This window comes from Patagioenas fasciata, chromosome 9 (assembly GCF_037038585.1).
Source record: "Patagioenas fasciata isolate bPatFas1 chromosome 9, bPatFas1.hap1, whole genome shotgun sequence".
NCBI lineage: Eukaryota > Metazoa > Chordata > Aves > Columbiformes > Columbidae > Patagioenas > Patagioenas fasciata.
In genome coordinates this window covers 19,418,892-19,438,611 of record NC_092528.1, presented here as the reverse complement: position 1 = coordinate 19,438,611, position 19,720 = coordinate 19,418,892, and the positions used below count along the sequence as shown (strand labels likewise).

General features: G+C 39.5%; 1 protein-coding gene across 1 annotated transcript in view; it reads right to left on the bottom strand.

Annotated features, from left to right (window-relative positions):
- The window catches only part of FNDC3B (fibronectin type III domain containing 3B), a 195,641-nt gene that overhangs the window by 4,291 nt on the left and 171,630 nt on the right, over positions 1 to 19,720 (bottom strand). The window contains exons 24-25 of the mRNA XM_065844490.2: positions 8,492 to 8,658; positions 5,042 to 5,169 (exon numbers count right to left, since the gene is read on the bottom strand). Coding sequence (XP_065700562.1) covers positions 5,042 to 5,169; positions 8,492 to 8,658 — 295 coding nt within the window. The remainder of the gene's footprint in view (positions 1 to 5,041; positions 5,170 to 8,491; positions 8,659 to 19,720) is intronic.

Here is a 19,720-nt window from a genome sequence, read left to right as displayed (position 1 = left end):
AAACATTTACGAACTCTGAAAACAAATAATCAGTCAACAATTTATATAAGAGAGGGTTGTTGAAACTGGTATTTTATGAAAAGAAAAATGTGTCACAAAGTGCCTGTATCTGCTGGAAAAAACAAACAAACAAACTGAATTTCAGCTACTTCTTCCTTTACTCATGTAGCTGGTTTCCTTCTCCTGCTGTGGGACCAGAAGACTGAGAGCATTGCTGCCCTCCCAGATGTTAAATCCACTTAGGGAAAGGGTAACAAGAGCTAAATTAAACCTGAGCCAACAGAAGAGTTCCTGAGTGCTACTCCAGAGTAAGAAATAGAGGAGGAAAAATAATAGACATGCTCAGATAAATACCACTTAAAAGTCCAGCTTTCCTGCCCATGCTCGCCCCTGAAACTCATCCTTCCGTTAGGAACCTGGTTGCTGGATTTCAGGTATTTCCTTTCACTCATTCTCTCCCCTCCTTTTAAACTTTCAAAGGTTTTCCAAATATAGTTTGAATGATGGTGACTGAGTTTTCAGACTAAGTAGAAGTCCTCTAACTGGCTCCCATTTCTTGGCCCAGAGGCATAAATCAAGCAGCAACATTTAAATAAAATTGTTACCCTCAAAGTGTGCTCAACAGTCATGCGAAGTTCACTTGAGCTCAGGTGACAGAATACAATAAATTCGTATCATAAATCTCTGTGATTAACCACAGACATGCACTGTTGCCTTTCTTGTCGTCTTTGCTTGTCTTCCCAATGCCAATGAGAAGTGAGTCACTAAGTTACAATAATATAGTAACTTCATGGAAAACAAAACTGCAAGTGCTGTAGCGGTCCATAGAAATAACACAAAGGTTCAAATATCTGTTTGCAGAGTCCCTCATCCCAAGAATGGCTCTGATACTCTGCTTTCCAATGGCAATTCCATTTCTAACACACAACTGTTGAGGGCAACTGTCCTCCATTTACTCCACCATCAATGCTACATCTTCTAGGTGGTTAATACTTCAGTTTACTCCCAAATATAAATGACCATGCAAAGAAAAGATACAGGCATTTGGCATGTAAATGTAGGTTCAGCACATAGTTAAAAAATGATGTGTTCTTCCACAGGACCAGAGTCAGGATTCTTCTAATTTGAAGACTTACCTAACTCCTATTTCTCTAGATTCTGAGACAGCATAACTCAAAGCATCTATCCTTTCAAAACAGGTGTAAGCAAGGTATGTTTTCTGGTGCTGTTGTAATTATTAATTTAATTTCAAAATGTATAATCAGAGGAGCTCTATATGCTTTTGGCATAACTGAACCTTTGCAACCACTATGACCACTTCTAAACCAAAATAAAAATCCAGTAAAATCCAAATAATGACATTTAAGGAAAATTTTACAATCTAAGCTTCATAAATTACATTTAACAGACACTAGGTATGAGATATATACAACCTGTCTTTGCATTGAAAAAACCTTTCTAGTTAGCTGTTTTTTTTTTTTTTACTTGTTTTGTTCTGTCAGAGTGGTGGATACCAGTGTAACTGGAACCTAAGTTTGGCTAAATCAAGGACTAGTATCTTCATTACAGTCTAATAAGTAGAGATGACCAAGTTCACTCCAGCCAGCTGTCAACAGTACTTCTCAGAAAAAGGCCAGACAGTAAAGTGAGAGAGGAGGGCATCTTCAAAGAAAGTTTGAAAAACAGTCAAATTACACTGAATACAAGAATTAAAATTCACTTTATAATGATAAAGAGAAAACATTTCCTGTACTAGAACCAGGAAGGTGGTGGAAACTGTCCTGCTTTCAATACCTGAATAAGTGTTTAGCATGAGTGGACCTATGTCCTTTCCCAGCAACAGGCAAAAAAATATTTGTGCTTAATTATTGTTCACTTTTGGCAGTAGCTTCTGTATTGTCCCAACTGCCTGCAGGGAGCACCCAGTGACATGACTGGTTCCAGCTCCATTTTGCCTCCAATAGCATCTGCAGGACCAGGCTAAGCCAACGTGGGATGTCCTCAGCACAGAGATACACCCTTGCCTGGGAACACGGTTACACTCTGTGAATAGACTTCATGTATGCAGAGTAAAAAAATTCATCTGATGATTATGCATAAGGTCTTTAAATCTGCTAAAAAATATTAAACCAAATATGACTGTATAAAGCAGCATACTTTTTTATTTGTATCACATTATGCTTTGGTGGCCAACAAGTCAAAGTAAAGTGGCTATCCAATTTATCACTTTCAGTTCCTAAATACAGCTTTTCTGCTTAGATGCCTGAGAATATAATAAAAACATGATGAGTTTTTTGCCTGGCTCCCTCCATGAAAATATCAGCACAAGTAATAAACTGCTGTTGAAGCCTCTTACCACACTTGATGCTATTGATCAAGCCAGACAGCTCAGAGAATTCCTGTAGGCAAGTATTTCTCAATTTCTCCAGTGTCATTAAGTAATTCCAAATCCCCTATATCTGCTCCAAATAATAAAAATGACAGCCACAATTGCCCTGTTAGCAACACACCGGAAAGTGCAAGATAACCTTACCTGGCTGTTGCACTCCATTGCAATGACCAGGATATTTCATAATTAATAAAAGCCTATTTTGCATGGCGATAAGAAGATCAAGAATCAGAGACCGGTTACAATCTATTTAGAACACATGCCCACTTGAAAGGTTTAATTTCTTCTAATTCATCTGACAGATTTCTCTGTAAGAAACTGGTTATTATTTTAACCAGACCCAAAACTAGTTAAAACTGTTCAAGGCCTTGCTTTGAATAGTTGCCTTTAAACTGCTCCAAATCATGTGATCTATTGAGAGCATTACAGATTTGTAACAGAGAAGCAGCTTTATATGTTCATTAGTTGAAAAGTTTCAATTTTAAGGTAATTTCTCCTCTGCATTTGGGCTGGTGTAAAACATGTGACAGAACAGAGAGAACTGTCCCGGAGGGTGAGCGAAGGTGAAAGCATCTGAGGATGAGCGACCCTACACGTGATACGAGGTCCTGCATAGCCCATAAATAGCTTGAAATTGCTATTTGTTGCATTTATTTCCATGCCAGTGTGACATAAAAAATTACTTCGTGCAGCTATCTTGCTCCTTCTTATCCACCTATACTATCCCTGGTTCACGCAAAATACAGTAGTGACTGCTGTAGAAACTCCAGTCACTTATGACACTGTTCTTTCTCATGGGTGTATTTTATAGCCTGAAAATTTACAATATTTTTCATTTGCACAACCCCTTAAAACAATTTGCAAAACTTTTCTAATATTATATGGCCCCTGAGATACACATGCTGGATATATATGTCACTTGCAAGGAACAAAATAGATTTTAAAGTAAATTTAGGAGCTGGAGTTAAAATGTAATAAACATATCACTAAAAATACTTTTCAGCTAAAGAGTAGCAAGGCATGCCACAGCAAAGGTGAAGTGAAATGCATTGGCCAGAAAAATCACTGAAAGACGTTTATATATTTTATCTCCTATTTATATAACAGGAGCTAAGAGCACACACACATCTACTGCAGCTCATCTCATGAGCAGTAAGTCCATGATGTGCCCCAGGGCTGAGAAGACACCCTCACTTGTGACAAAGAGAAATAACTTTCATTAGTGAAACTGATTTCTGAGGCTGTGAAACAGCAGAACTCTCACTGTTGCCCACAGCCGGTTATCAGCCAGCCCAACTACAGAAGTCACAGTGTCAGCTTTGAGCATCCCAGCCAGGAGCTGCTTCTGGTGAGTCACTTGTGAAAAACTCAAGCAAAGCACCCCTCGCAGGGTCATGCTTCATGAGAAATGAAGACTTTCAACTTAAGGCCCTGAAGGTACTTTTTATTCCCTTTATTGCTGGGCTTTTTCATACCACAATTTCTTGACTGCAAGGATTAAGCCATCACCTACCTTAAAGGAACATGAAGCCTGCCCAGTTCTCCCCAAGGACATCCAGAACATCTGAAGCACTGAAGCTAAGCCTAAGAAAGCTGTACGTGGATATTACATATCAAGGCTACTTTGTAAATCAAGCAACAGCAAAATGGGTCCACTTATCCACTTACCACTGACGTTATGAGGCCAACACAGTACACAGAGGTTTTATTACCTATACTAGCACCAAAATGTTTCCTGACAAAAACAACAGTTAGGTTTCTGAATCTTTAGCACCCACATGAATTGTCTTGCATTTATTTATGTTATTTTTGATAATTCATTTATTTGCAGTAACACTCAGAAACAGACTGAAGAAGAGCAAAGACGATTGCAAAGTACTACCTTACTCACTTTTTTAAGAATTCAGTTTAAGGTTCAACATATCTGATGCCCTAATCTGGACTTATTTGGAATGACAATGAAAGAAAGGACAGGGAGAGGACAGGGCACAAATGAAGTGCACTGTAAATCACACCGTCAGAGGTGTGACAGATGAAATAAAAGATCTAGCTGTGTATGATTTGTTCTGTTTCAGGTGCGCTGGGGAAATGTCCCCATGTGCCCTCCAATCATGATAGACAAGGAAAAAAGAATCAGCCATATTTCATTCACTTTGTTTACACGGCACAAGAACAGACACAGTTTTTTGTAGGACAGTTGATATGTAGTAGTTACACACCTGTGCATCCAAACCTCAGACAGGGATAGGATGGCTGAACAAACCATGGACTTGGAATTGGCTTAGTGAACAAAGAAGATAATTTGCCTACTTCATCTTCTCGTCTTTAGACAATGGTTAGCACCAGCCAGTTGGGAAGAAAGCGTGGGCAGACAGAACTGTAACTTCTCAAAGGTTAGTTCAGTTTGAAATAGTGATTAACTATGGACAGAATGCACATCACTCCATTAAGATGAGGATGCTCTATATACCTCCTGGGGAAAAACCCAACCTATTACAGCCCTTGTTTTTGACTCAGTGTTTACCATAGTTCATGACACACTACCATAGGCTGCAATTCAATACAGTAAGAAAGAAGCAGCAGAGACAGTATTCAAAAACATTTCCATTATATCATCAATTTAGCATTATTAAAATGAAACTGTTTTCCTACCTGCTTGTATTCAGATTCTCTCCCAACCAGTACCTGCAGAATGTAACTAACAGGATCTCCCTTGATGGGTGGGACCATTTCCCAGGTAATTTCACAGGCGTTTCCTCCCAACTGTGTCACTCGAGGGGCTACAATAAAATTAGATGTGTTAACCTTTAATTAAAGACTGCATTGAAATCTTGTTCATTTTATGCACATTGTAATATATATGAGAACATTTTTAAAAGAGAACTTCAGGACATCAAAGGGCTAGCAGCACATAATCTGGACTCTGTTCATGTGGCTAAAAATCAAATCGCTATCACCACTGGATGAAAGAAGTAAAACTGTGCTAGATTTTTAAGGCACTCAAAAGTCACATTTATTTCAGGACAGTCTTGTGTGATTAAGTAGTTCAGGATTCTTGTGGTATTAAACAATAACAACTGCTGCTCATAGAAATTGGGGTGAAATTTAGAGCTAATTAACAAGCTCTGAAAAATTTAATGTAGAACCCAGATCACTTCCTCAAGACAGCGAGCTGTTAGAGCATCTCTCATCTATCTGTTGTGCGAGCCACTAGAAAGAGGGAGTGGATATGGTAAAAAACTCCAAACTTTTAAAATTCAATTGCAACACCACTGTGTACCGATCTTTTCTAAGCAGAAGCCAACGCACGAATTACGCTGGCACAAATAAAAGCAGTAACTGCCTGAAGTTCTGAGCAAACACCTGTGCCAGTGCAGACACCTGCATTTTCCTCCCATGCTGTGCGTCATTGAAAAAGAGAAATAATATCATACACTTTATTTCTCCTCCTGTTTTTTTCCAAAATGTGAGAAGGGAAGCTAAATAATCTTCTGTATTAGAGATGAAGTCCAACCTGAGAAGCAAAAGTACAAGTATAATTTTGAAGACTAGGACTGGTATCTAATTCTGAGCCTGACACTAAGGTGGTCAGACCTGCTGTTTCTAGGCAGGTTTAGACTAGTGATTCCACTAAAACTCTAGAGAAATTCAATTTGCCAGCTGTTACAATGCTGCTGTCCTTGGGAGAGGATCTCTCACCAGCTGAAAGCCAAAAGTCACCGAACTATGGCCAACAGCAAGCTCGCAGGTGAGCCGAGCAGCATGTTTATATGTATAACTAAGCATCTGTCACAGGAAGGCATCAAAACAACTTCAACAGTACCAGGGTCCACCAGCCTCTTGATCAGGCAGAGCGAGCAAGCATATGAGAAAAAAAAAAAAAAAAAAAAAAAAAAAAAAAAAAAATATATATATATATATATATATATATATAAAAGGGAGAAAAAAACAGTGCTAAACACTTTACCAAGCATTTAACATGTGCATGTGCAAGGACATGAGCTTGTTAAACGCAATACAGATTCCCAACCCTACAAAAACAAACAACAGGAGAGTCTATCAAAGAAACAGATGCTGCTGCTGCTGTATACATTACATGAATTTAGACTAATTCGTTGTCCCCCCAAGAGGAATACAGAAATTATACATGGACCAAACTGTAATCAATATCCATTTGGTTCCCTCTGCACATCTGCCTGTGTTGAGAGACTGATAATAGATACGTTAATCTCAGCTGACAACAACATTCTCAATTATTTTCCCTCCTCCTTCCATCCCTCACCCTGACACATGAAGATTTTTGTCTGACACTTAGAAAACACTGCCATTAACTATAATGCTGTTTTAGGGTTGGCATCACTAAGTGTGTAACTGGGATACTTTATAGGAGAATAAACTGGTGCTTCTGATACACAAAGAAGTGTACTAAGTTTATCACCTACGTTCCTTTGTGTTGCTCTTAACATGGAAGGGAATCAACACCACCATTTTGACTCAACAGATCTCTTTTCCCTATAGCATTACCTCCCCACAGCTCTGCTAACTAGTGCAGCTTTTGTTGTGCCCTTTTCTCTGTAAAAGCCGGTATTTTGTCATGTACCTGTAGTCCCAGCCCACGCACAACCTGGTATTTCCACCATATCTTAACTGCTTGACATTCAGTCCAGAGCATGAGTCATATTTAACAGGAACTAAACTGGCAGGCAGGGAGTTCAAAACAAAAACCTAGGTGAGATCCGGATTTAATAAAATGGATTTCTAGTCAACAAAACGAAAAAGTGACTACCATGCATGCCGGCATCCCTTTGCTAGTTTTATCCACTTAGAGCAGCTGAGACAAGCAACAGCAACATGGACTCGGCATCCACGAGCGACAGGCGCCTGTGTCCCGGTACTCGGACAACAAAGAGATGCTGAAGCTGTGAAGCACATGGTCCCTGCTACGCTCACCTACACTAGCCTGGTCCACCCAGCGTGAGCTCCCTTCACTTTGCTGAGTGGCATATCTTAGGAATCAGGATAATTCACTGATGGGTATTTTTACCCTTGAACTAGACACTAAATACATACAGATAGCTCCTTCCAGAAACAGCACTGAAGCAAATGCCAAAACCCAGGGGATATCCAGATAAAAACAAAGGCGGGATTCTCACATATGCTGATTTTAGGGTAATGAAGTCAATCTCCTGATGTTCTCTCTGTGTTTGAGACTTGTTCTTGCTGGGGGTGATTCAGAGCAGCCAACCCAGGGACCAGGGAAATTACACCCCAGCAGTGTTTTCCCCTCTCTAAATCTTTGATCATGAATGGTATGAAATCACCAAAGCTAGATTTTAAATACAGCCGAATAAATGGAACCTCTGACAACTTAACAGCTGCTCTTCCTCACAGTAAATGGTACTGCTTGGCAAAGGAGTTTTAAGCACACGGGAGAAAACAGTGCATCTGATTTCAGTTCAGTTTATCTCACAGCTGATTCAGTGAATCTGCTGCCTTTGTATCAGTTCTCCTTGGAAGGAAGGAGCAAAATTACTTTGGCCAAAAATTTAGAGCTAAAGACTTTTCATTATAAAACTTAATTAGGCCTTTTGTTCTTTTAGGGGAACACATGCTAAGTGAGATAAAGAATCTAATGCTTTATGTATGTGAAATATCATTACTAGTTTTATATATTAAAGGAAAAATAAACTCTGAAGTGCTATGCTGAACATCACCTAGACAACACCTGCAACTTTACTAATGCTTAAGTCGGTATGTACACATGTATACTAAAGCTGTTACACCCCTCACTGGAGTGCTGCAGCATCCAGAGCAATCCCTTGGTAACCATTATTGTTAGCAGTAGCATTTTAACAGTTTATGTACAACAACAGTGCCTGGTATCATATCTATATTGTTAGTATGTTTTTGGGATGATAATATAGCTTCCCACCATAATGTAACTAACTTCACAATTCACAAAAATGTACAAGCAGCAGAAACTGATTTTTCCTGTGATTTCACACTTATGTTAATTCTTACAAACTCAGTGCATACTTACCAATTACTTAAATTACATGTTTCTTATGCATATGTATAAAAAAAAAAAGAAGTATGACATACCTTTGATTGCAGGTGGGACTGACTTAGTTGTGCAGAAAGTACAGACTTCTGAGAAAGGTCCCTCCCCTGCATCATTGACTGCCTGTATTCTGAATGAGTAACAAGTGGATTCTGTCAGCCTCTGTATCTTGTACGTGTGACTTGGTCCCCTATAAATGGGAATAAACCTGGAACGAATAAAAATGAGACCATGTAATTAGACTGGAGTGGCACTGACGTTTCTGGCTATTACACGTATCAGCACAAAGTACTCGTATTGGGAAAACTGGCACAATGTACTTTGTAGAGCTGTTAAAGGTAAGTATAAAAATGACACATTATTAACACACTAACAATGGTTAGCAGGTTAGGGAAAGCAGTAGTTCATTGTCCCTTTGGTAGCTACTACTTACCTTGCAAATGGTTATGTGAATTATTAGGAAAAACATCTGTAAATGCATTTCCTACAACCTGGCAATAAAAACTGGCTCAACCTGCGTTCTGCTACCATACAGTGTGTGCAGGGCTGGTTTAAAAGTGTATTTGAAAGTAGATTAATACTTTGAATATTTTATTGCTTGATTTGGACTGCATTCACACATTAAGACCCAAAAAACACATCTTACACTCATCGTGTCATCATAAGTCAGAGTAACTATTTAAATCAGAACATATGGGCTGCACAATACATGTGTAATTTATTACACACTTCCCAGTTTTGAAGAGTTGACAGACAGAAGACAGCCAAACAGCAGGGATGGAAACAAATTCAGAGAGAATACATGAGTGGGACAAGGAGGATGGAAAAGGACACCAGCCCAGGAGATCTGCGGGACGCCCGTGCTGGCAGCTCTGCTCCTGTGCAGGCTGAGAACGAGACACGGTACTGAAGAAGCAAATTCCGAAATAATTCCATTGGCAACACCAAATATCAGCACACACCAACTTGTCAAACAATGTAATGCAAAACAAAATCAATGTCAATTAATCTAGAAAATAAAAAAAAAGGGAAAAAGAAAATGGGAGGAAAATAAAAGAAAAAGGTACAGGTTCCTAGAGTGAATCTAACTTCTGTTTTCAATTGACTGAGATCAATGCTTTTCAGTAACAGTCATATGTTAGCAAACAATTTCTAACAGACCCTGAGCCCTGGGTGCTGAGCAGAATGGGAGTGAAACACCCAGCATCTGGCATCAACCTGCTTCGTCCCCACTGGGGAAACAAGGTCTTGCAATAGTCCTGAATCTGGAGAACATAAAATTCACGGTGCGGGATCACACAGTTTCGGGGTTTTTTTTATGATCTAGTACACTTCTTCAAATATCTTAACCATTTCAGCTGATCTGAAATTACCAGGAAGCCAACAAAGAGACTTGTTTTTGACCTGTGAATCTAGGTGCTTGCTTTATCCTGGATAATAAGTCCTTCGGCTTTGCATGAGACACACAGTATAACCAATTTGAGCATTTCAAAGAAACCAGGTCTGTCATTAGCTCTCAGGGACAGAAATCAATTCATATTACATTATGATTGAAATCCACAGAAGTACAAACAGAGAGATCAAGAATCATCTGTAATAAAAAGAAATGTTCCGGTAATTTAAATTGCTGGAAATGTACTCTGAGGACTAATGTGACTTCCTACACCCACAGAGTTTTAGTGAGCCCCTCACCTCGAGTGGAAATCAAAGATATATGCCCACAAGTTTAAGAGGAGATTTTAGAAACAATTTCCGGAGAAGATTTTTCTTTTCACCCTAATGCTTACACAGTTCTAAAGACTGACTGCCGCTCCATATTTTTGAGGCTCACGTAAACAGCTATGGCACATTTCAAAAGTCTACCACAGACCTGTTCTCATGGAATAGAATTTCTTGGGATTCACTGCACGATGAACAAAGCACATGTATTTAGGACAGCAATAAGACTGAAAACACAAGATTACTTCATCTCTCCCTTTCCAGTTCTTGTAGCACAATCAGGCAGCTGGCTCAGAAACCACTGCAGTGCTCACAGAAGTGCCGAGTCTTGTCTCTGACCCTGATCCAATGGGAACAGATAGCAAAAAAATGCAATGCAGTATTTTAGACTAACGCCCTCTTTCTAATCCTCAGTGAAGCAAGGTAAGAAAGGGAGGATAAATACACCTTAGCAGCTACCACAAAAGCACACCTATACCCCAGGTCTGGGCTTATGGTACGCTTGCTAGACATATTTATATGGGGAATACCAATGCCTTAGTTCTGAAATTACACTTTCACCTTTTGAGAATGATTAATGTTACATAACACAGAAAAAGTGATCTGGGAAAACACTTGGGCTCCTTCTGTCATTTGGGAATTGGATTAATACTCCCATCCGGTTTCTACCTCCACCATTTTTTACTTTGCTATCTCCTTCTCACAGAACATCTGTAATGAAAGCAAAAACTGTCACATAAAAGCTTGCATACATGTTCAATACACAAGACTGCAATGGAATCACAGTTAAAACTCTGAGATTCAATCATCTTTGAAGAAAGAAGGCTTCCAATTTTGGAAGAAGAAAGGCTAATTACTAAGTCAATCAAACTCAATTGCTGTTAGGCTTTACTATGACAGTACTGCTTTGTAATTGTGTTTGAAGATGGAGATCACGATGTAAAAAACACAGTGAAGATGAAACATTTCAATTCCAAAATACCAGTGATTTTTTGATAATGTACTATCTTCATCATGTATAAAGTAGGTACTTTATAATCCACCAGAATTATTTCTGTTGTTTTTAAAAATAGTGTAGTTATTTGCTGTGGATGGCTATAGACTTGGAGACTTACCCTAGATTTATTTTCAGTCTCGCAGGTCTTCTGCTGAAGGACCGCAATGAACTTAAAGCTGAACCAGTCAGTGCGATCGCACATTGCTACTGTGATGTCTGCATATATTAAAAATGGTCTAAAGAAAGACAATTTGTACATATCATCGGAAGCTGATTTTTTAAAATCTAAAGATACTTTTAAAAGCACAAATATGAGCTCTATTTACCTTTGCATTCTTCACAAGCCTGACATTGTTCACTGTGCTTTATCCAGGCTGTGTTCCACGCATTTTCTTAAGAACCAGTCAGCTTTGAGCTTGTTTGCAAGGACTTAATCTCTTATGCCTTTAAAACTTGACTTAACCTGCATATAGAAAAGCTCCCATGTTCTCTATCTCCCTTTCACCTTCTTCCAGCCTCTACTCCATTCTCCATCTGAACACGGAGAATGAGTTTTCCTTCTCAGATGCTGTGGGATGGTCATTAACAAAGTACAGCATGAAAAATCTTTCTGGCTTTTCACAGTGACAGCTGAAGTACACTGGGAGGGGCGACACTTTACTGCATCCCACTTCACTTACCTAACAGACCTTTACATCCTTCATAAAATGAATGTGAGAAGAAACACAACATGCTCATTCTCCAACCTCTACCTGCTCAGACCACTCCTGTGAATCTCTGAAACATGCTAATAAGCACCAAAAATTTTTCAATTCCAAAAGGCTTGCCCAGTGGAATTTAGAAGACTCCATACCTTCAAAGGCTGTATACCTTCAACTGGTACCCCGTCTTTGAAAAAGAAGACCTCTGTGGGTTAATGGCATTCTCAATACAGTTGCATTATGTTTTTTAAAAAAGTTTGCACCATCCACAAGTAAATCTGTATTATTCAAATGTAACATGTTGTGGTGTTGCCTCTCCTCTCCAGTAAAGTAACAGCAGAAAAGGAAAATAAAGCAACTTTCTCCAGGGAAGGACACACTCCCCAGAGGTAACTTCCCCCCTCAGCTCACTCGAGCAACTCCAATGATCCCCTTCCCAGACATTCTCATGTCGGTCACGGACTATTCATTTACTTACACACAGTGGTGGAGAGAGAACACAATGTCCTAGAATGATTGTTTGGGAGAGACCACTGCTGTTAGTTTTTCATCAATATTTTTTTTTTTGTCAGTGAAGATCTTGGAAATGCTTTATGTTGCAGCTGTTTTGTTTCCTCCACTCCAGTCACTTCCAGTCAAGCACAGGAATATGAATGTACTCGCTCTACCTCTGCTCATTACTTCTCAGCACATTTTAATCAGCAGTTTCCCTTTCATACTCCGGGGTTTTGTTTACATTTTTAGTAACCTGTTTGTCCTTACAACAATTCAATTTGAAAGAAAATCTACCATACAGCACTAAGACAGACAGCAGTCTTGAGCCAAGTACAAAGGCTAAAATAGCCATGTGAACGATTCTGTTACTGCCTCCCCAAAAGATGTGGTGAACTGCCACATTTTTGGCTGGAGAGAAATCATTAATACAGCACTGGTCTGAGCTGGCGACCTGAGGCTTCGTTTCAGCATACACAGGCAACTGCAGAATCAGAAATCAAAGTACATGAATTTCACAAACCAACAGCTCTTTTGATACTATTTTACACCATGTCTCTATTTTGTTTAAGGAATGTTATCAAACACTCACTGATTATTGTGATTCTCTTTCCCCACCAGCAGCTCCCTACATTACAACATGCCAACCAGCAAAGCAAAGCTTCATAACAAAAGCATCTAATCCATCCCTCAAGACAGAGAACATCCTTTTATTGAAGCACTTGAACAGAGAAAAAGATGCCCAGCCCCTCTGCTGGGCCCAGCTTCTCAGCAGTTAGTGCATCTGCACTTCATTTCACAAACTCAGCTCCGATCCCTGAAGACCACAGTGCTCCAGTATGTCCCTATCTCCAGCAATGCCAGCAAGGCCAGTGCTCCCATCATCATGTTCTGCGTGTTGGAACCTGCCTGCATGCCAATCGCCCCTGCTCCCAGCCAGAGCAGATCAGGAGGTTTAACACCTCTTGGCTTTCTGTTGAAGTTTGTTCCTGCTGATGCAAGAAAAAGTGTCATTAATCTCCACTGAACCTAGATGCCAGAAGTAGAATACAATTAACTCACTAGAAGAAGAACGATGAGAACAGAGTTTGGCAGAGGAGCCCTGAAGCCAGTAGCTAAGTAGAAAGTACGAAGAACTAATTAATACCTCCCACAACGTGCTCACTTAACCTGCCCCAGTCATGAACACCTTGAGATCTCCCTCTGATCCACGCCTTGAGTATAGAGTGGTCTTTTATTCAGTTAAACTGGCAGAGTAAACTGCAGTAGTAAAGTCACTCCACAATTTTTTCATCTCTGCTATATTTAAAACCTTCAGCTCGAAGAGACAAGCTGCCCATCGGCAGCATCCCCCATTCTCATACCCCAGCGGCAGGCTGACCCAAACTTTTCAGGGCTGCTGGCTGAATGGCAGCTTTGGGGCACCTCTCCAAGCCACTTTTTGTCATCTCCTTTGGCAGGCAGGTGCTGAGGGAAGGCAAACACCTGGACGGGGGTTCCCAAAACAGTTTTGTGCTCCCACAACCTCCCCCAATCCCACCCTCCAGTCCTAACTTGAGGTGTGGCCAAAACATGCCTTGGCCCCTCTGATCTGAAGATCTGTTTTCTAGGAAATATCTTTTGAGATAGCTTATAATGTATGCTTGTTCATAGTATGGTCAAAAATTAACCTCCACAATGTACTGTCAATATAGTTTTTGTTTATAGGTATAATAATAACAGGACCCACTGAAAGAGGCAATTTTTCCTTCCTCATACTTAGAAAAGCAAAACTAAGTGGAGCGTGGAAAAAGACAGGGAGAGAAGTGATAATAGTCAGGTGAGAAGAGTTTTGTTTTCTTCACTTAATTACCTAGCACATCTGCAGGCTGGACAAAGAGTATTTGCAGTAGAAAACCAATTTTTAGCTTGCTTCTACTAGATCATCTTTCATCTGCTGTTGAGTTCGATCACATAATCCATATTTACCACAGACATTCACTTGTCAGATGCCTGGAATTATTGAAAATGAAGATACCTTAACCTACAGAAGCTCCTACACAGCAAGAACAATTATATTTTTCGGAAGGAGCTTCTGGGCATATTCAGGAGGAATGGAAGACAGATCAGCAAAGTGCCTGACATGATTCCTGTGTGCAGCCAGATGAAACGCCAACGAACAGACAGGAAGAACAATGCTGAGCACAACTTAATGTGAATTAACAGCATCTGAATGAAAGATCTGGGAGAAATTAGGGAGAGCATCCAGCGGCCTGTTGAAACTATACAGTCAAGAAGAACTAGATTACTAGCCTGCTACCAATACCATGGCTTGCAACAGAAATATGTTAATTATTAGCAGTAGACATAAATAACAGCAGGCTTAGAAAAGCTAAAACCAAAAGAGAGCAAAACACTGTTCAGTGGTAGCAAACTAACGCTCTTGCAGCCACATGCTTTTTATCTTCCCTGGGCAGCATTACAATCCACTTTCCTACTACGGCAGTCACTAACAGTGTCTATGAACCTTAAACTGAAACTCGTTCAGCACATTGTGTTCAGAGCTATTTACTGATTTTGCAGTCTCAGTAATTTGTTTCAGCACAGCTTGCTAAGGAAGCCAAGCGTAGTCTCTAGTTTACCAACTTTGGCAAAATGAAGTTGCAATCTACAGTTGTGCTTTTGGAAAAAACGGTAAAAACGTTACTGTTGCTTCAAGCTGAAACCCAATTATCACTTTAGATATTAAATAGTCATTATGCTGATAAGGCATTATCTTTCTTGTGAAGTTGCTAGAGATGTGCACAAAATAGCTTCTGTTATGGTGACAATCTTTGGTCTGGATGCTGCTCTTATTTATGATCTACTGTCTGGAATATTCAGTTACACCTATGACCTCTGAAGTGCCTGCAGATGCACACTAATCAAAATATAAGAACAAATTGGTCCACTGCGTTTCTATGTTTTTAACTACTAATCTTCCCACCAAATCAGGGATTCTTTGAACACACTTATGGAAAAGCATCTAATTCTGCATCTCACTAGATGCCTAATATCTGAAACAGCTCATCTCAAACGTTTAACATAGTTTTCTCACACCTCACTTTGTTGTAAAAGATGACGCACACAGTTAACTCATCTCTACTAAAAATGTTGTTTTACTCCTGTTTCTAGGAACAAAGACGGAATACATTAACAAGTTAAGCTGTTTACACTTGGAACAGTCCTTCCTCTTTTTCATACTGCAAAGCCCCAACTATCCATTCAGAATACTCTAAATAGAAGTATCATTACTGTTAACAGCAATACTCATCTACACAACACAACATTATGGAGGGAAGTGTCTGAAAGACTCTTCTGAACATTAACTTTCTATTTAGCCTGGCTTGCAGAATAAACTGTAGCATGCCATATGTCTTGCTGCTAATTCTTAATTTCCTTTCATCATTGTTTTACCCAACATGAAAATGATTTTTCCTGCTGGTTTTGCAAGGATATGGTAATGTATCTCATTTTATATTTTAATAGAATTTCACAAGCCAGTAGGCCTGATACATACCAGTAATTGCTGCTAAAATCGGTGTAAATTGTCTTGATCAAATCATGAGTGCAAACAATATTTTTAATTAGACTGCTTGAAACTTGCAGTAACCAGATAATGATTATGCTTGTCATCAGGCAAAGGCAGCAACTTACTCCTCTGTGTTTCTCCTCTACCTTCCTTCACATTAATGCACAGCAAACATATGTGGCAAGGTTCATACATCTGACCACGTCCTAACACACAGAGACTGTACTTGGCATTATCTTTCTGCAAAGACTCAGATCAAACCATCAGATACAACATTCCATTTCTACAGCCACAGAAATGGCACTGGACACTGTGACAGATGGTCTCCATGTTCTGGAAAAACGGGAAGACAGTTTATTCTCCTACATACAACTTGAGCATGCCTAGGCAGACAAGGTTGCCAGTACTACCAGATGAAGAAGACAGAAGGGTGGGAGCATCACTGGAAGAGCCAGGAACTTCCTACATGGAGCCTTTCTGCAGAAAAAATGAGCCCATCTACATCTCTGTACTGGCTTTATTGTTCAAAGCACGTTTTAACTTTCCTTGGAAACCACCTCCTGGCAAGTGCTTTTGGTTCCTCTCACCTTGGAAAATATTGGTGTAGATTTTTATAATATACTTTACCCTCTTTGTTATAGGCAGTGACATAGCTCACCATGCAACTGCAATGACAGTACTACTGGGAGCACCACTAACATCTGGGTTAGCAGGCATGGAAGCGGATGGGATGATACATCTCCCTTGGAAAAATGGAAAATCTTACTTGTTTCCCCTGCTCATCTTCAGGCTCCAAAGGTTCTACTCATCACTTACCAAAGAGGAGCAAGGAAGGACAATCTGAGCCCTGAAAGGTAACTGAGTCCCTGCCAAGCTCCCAGCTCAGATGTCCTCTGCTGCCTGCACCAGGACGACAGGCATCGCTGGGAGGAGGGATGTGAGGGGTGATGCCTACTGAAACACATGTTCAAGTCAAGGTAAAATTCTTCAAGTAGAAGAAATTAATTTAAGGGACTGTGCTATCTGTTGACAAATGTTATTGCTTCCTTGGAGTCGCTAGAAGTTTCCAGGACTACATCAATGTCTGTGACCTTTGGGACATTCATAGCCTAAGAAGAAAATAGTGTTTTCACAACGACTGCGCAAATTAATATTTATAGTCATTAGGCAAGTTCTATTTTGTGATCAATTTTTCATTTATATTGAAGAAAAATATTTCCTTAAATGGCAAGCACATACAGTTTAGCAAAATACTTTAAAACAGTTTAGTACCCACATAAATGATCTTTCATATGCTATGAAAGGGAAATACCACTGTTTATCAAGTGATAAGGGGTCATAACTCATTTCTTCAGTAAATAACCATAACAAAAGCAATTACAGTTTAGAATGCCAGTAAATACCATCTCTTACAATTCACTTACAAAAACGCTCTTAAGAACTGTTGATGATGCTTCGTAGATATTCTTAAAGAATATGTCTAATTTGCTTCTTAGCCAACCTTACCAATGATTATCCCTTAAAATACAATTATAAATATTTTAATTTTGATTCTATATATACACAAAAATCACAAAGTTCACCTCAAATGCAACATATGTTTACTGCAACATGTAAAAGAACCATGAGCAACTGACAAATGACCCACTAATTATGCACTTGCTAATTCTCTCTTTCAGACTGGATTTTGTAAGCATTGTAAGACACTAAGAGGTTTTAATTAGTTGTAGGAACAAATAAAGACTAATTACCAGTACAGAAAAAAAAATCAGAAGCGTTACTATAATTAAATTCATTTGTTTCACTTGGAGAGAAAAAATCCGTAGTATTCTGGAAAAGAGCACAACTTGATTACATGATTTGCTTGATGCTACCAGAGTCAGGAAATTAAGTCGCAACAGTTAGCTTATTTAAAAAAGAAATACATTTTATAGTCCCCTTTACATAAAGGTTAACTCCTCTCAACTAACATTCTCATGTATTGTGCTTTCTAGAAACAGATTTTTTCTTCATTTCCAGTTAATGCTACACATAATTGAAAGGACAAGAGATGTTAATTTGATCTTCCCAAATGTCACACACGGAAGAGCAAATGACAGCTAAAGCAAGTTCATTGCTGCTGTGCATACCTCTTCAGGCCCCTACATTAATCAGCGACATGAGATTTCCAAGTATTCAGGTTCACAGGTCTTGCAATCAATGAAACATTTAGTCTCCAACAACTGGCCTGTTACACCTCATTACAGCATGGAAAAGTTAAAAACAATTCTTAATGACCAAGACATATTCAAGAGCACAAGCTGACCAACACTGCATAAAACTGGAGCTGTATCCTTACAAGAAGGCCATTAAAGCTAACAGGGTTTGAATTTGACTCATTGACAATTTCCTGTTTTTGAAAGAAAACACTCATCTTTGTTTGTGAAAATGCTTCATCAGCATTTTAAAGCTAACCCCTCTCATAAAACTCACCAGTGAGCAACATTAAAACAAACAAACTGCATGCCCAGATTGCCTGAAGAAGTGAAAATTGTAATACTGAGTTGAGGGATATCAATACAACACAGATAAAAGTAATTTCAGATGACTCACAGAAGACAGTAACAACACCTTTCGAAAGACTAAGGGTATGACAGAGGTTAATTCTGAGTTATCCATGTTTACACCACAGTCTCTTTCCCTGCTCTGGTGCTATTTCTAAACAGAGGGGATACCATGGAACCTTCCCACAAGTCTTTCAAAACATAAAAGATTCCAAAATATCCTTCTAGATAATTTATTCAGTGTCATTTTTCAGCAGAGACTAGCATTTATTCCATTAGGTGTCCTCAGTTTATGTACATCAGTCTGCTACAGCACAATTAAAGAGGCCAGTGATGCTCCAAGAACTGTATCCCAATATTTTTCACAAGCATACACACACCTGAGTAACCCCTCAGTCACGATGGGGTTTATTTTATGACCTAAGATAAGACCTCCTACCTCTGCAACTAACTGCTGTTTGTACTAACTCGTGTGGGCTGCCATTCTCTGTTCATTAGGAATAACAGCTCTCCTGAATGTACAAAACTTCGCTGCCATATCCTTTCAGGAATGTCTCTCATTGTGATCAACGCACACAATGGGGAGCAAAAAGGGACTGTCAGAGAGGGAACAAATAAAGAGATCTTATTGCCAAGACCTGTCAGCTCCAACTGTTCTCAAACCGTGCATCCATTCTGCTCCTGTGCTCACGCTGGTACGTGCTTCATTGGCTGGAGGGCTCAGGGCTATGGCTCATTTCAGGGATTATCTGAACTAGTTACTACAAACCCAACTGCCAAAGGAAGCCATTTCATGAGAGGACTCCATTCAGGCAGGAGACAAGCAGTGCAATGTAGATGAGAGCTTCTCCACATCTTTGGGAGCTCATGTGGACTATAAGCCAAATTTACAGCTAAGATGACCTAGCAGAGTAAAAAGTTGAAACTTCTCCCAATTAACAGCTCTTAAGATAGCATTTGCAATGGGAAAAGTTTGTGCAAAAGCAAAGGAAGATACTAAAGCCTTGTGCCAAAAGCAAAGGGGAAAAAGCTTTCCTTCTCTGCTGCCAGGTAACATAATGTATTTTATTTTTACAAGGAAACATTATTTCCTCCAACATAAAACCAGATTTAAAACCATGTATAGTTCTTCGCCATCCTACCTGCAGTGCTACATGAAAGCAAACAAAAGAAGCCTGTTGGATGTTTCTTTAGAGCTGACTTGATCACACGCTGCTGCAGGTGATGGGCTCCTGCCAAGCACCATGGCACCCTAAAGAAACTGTTTC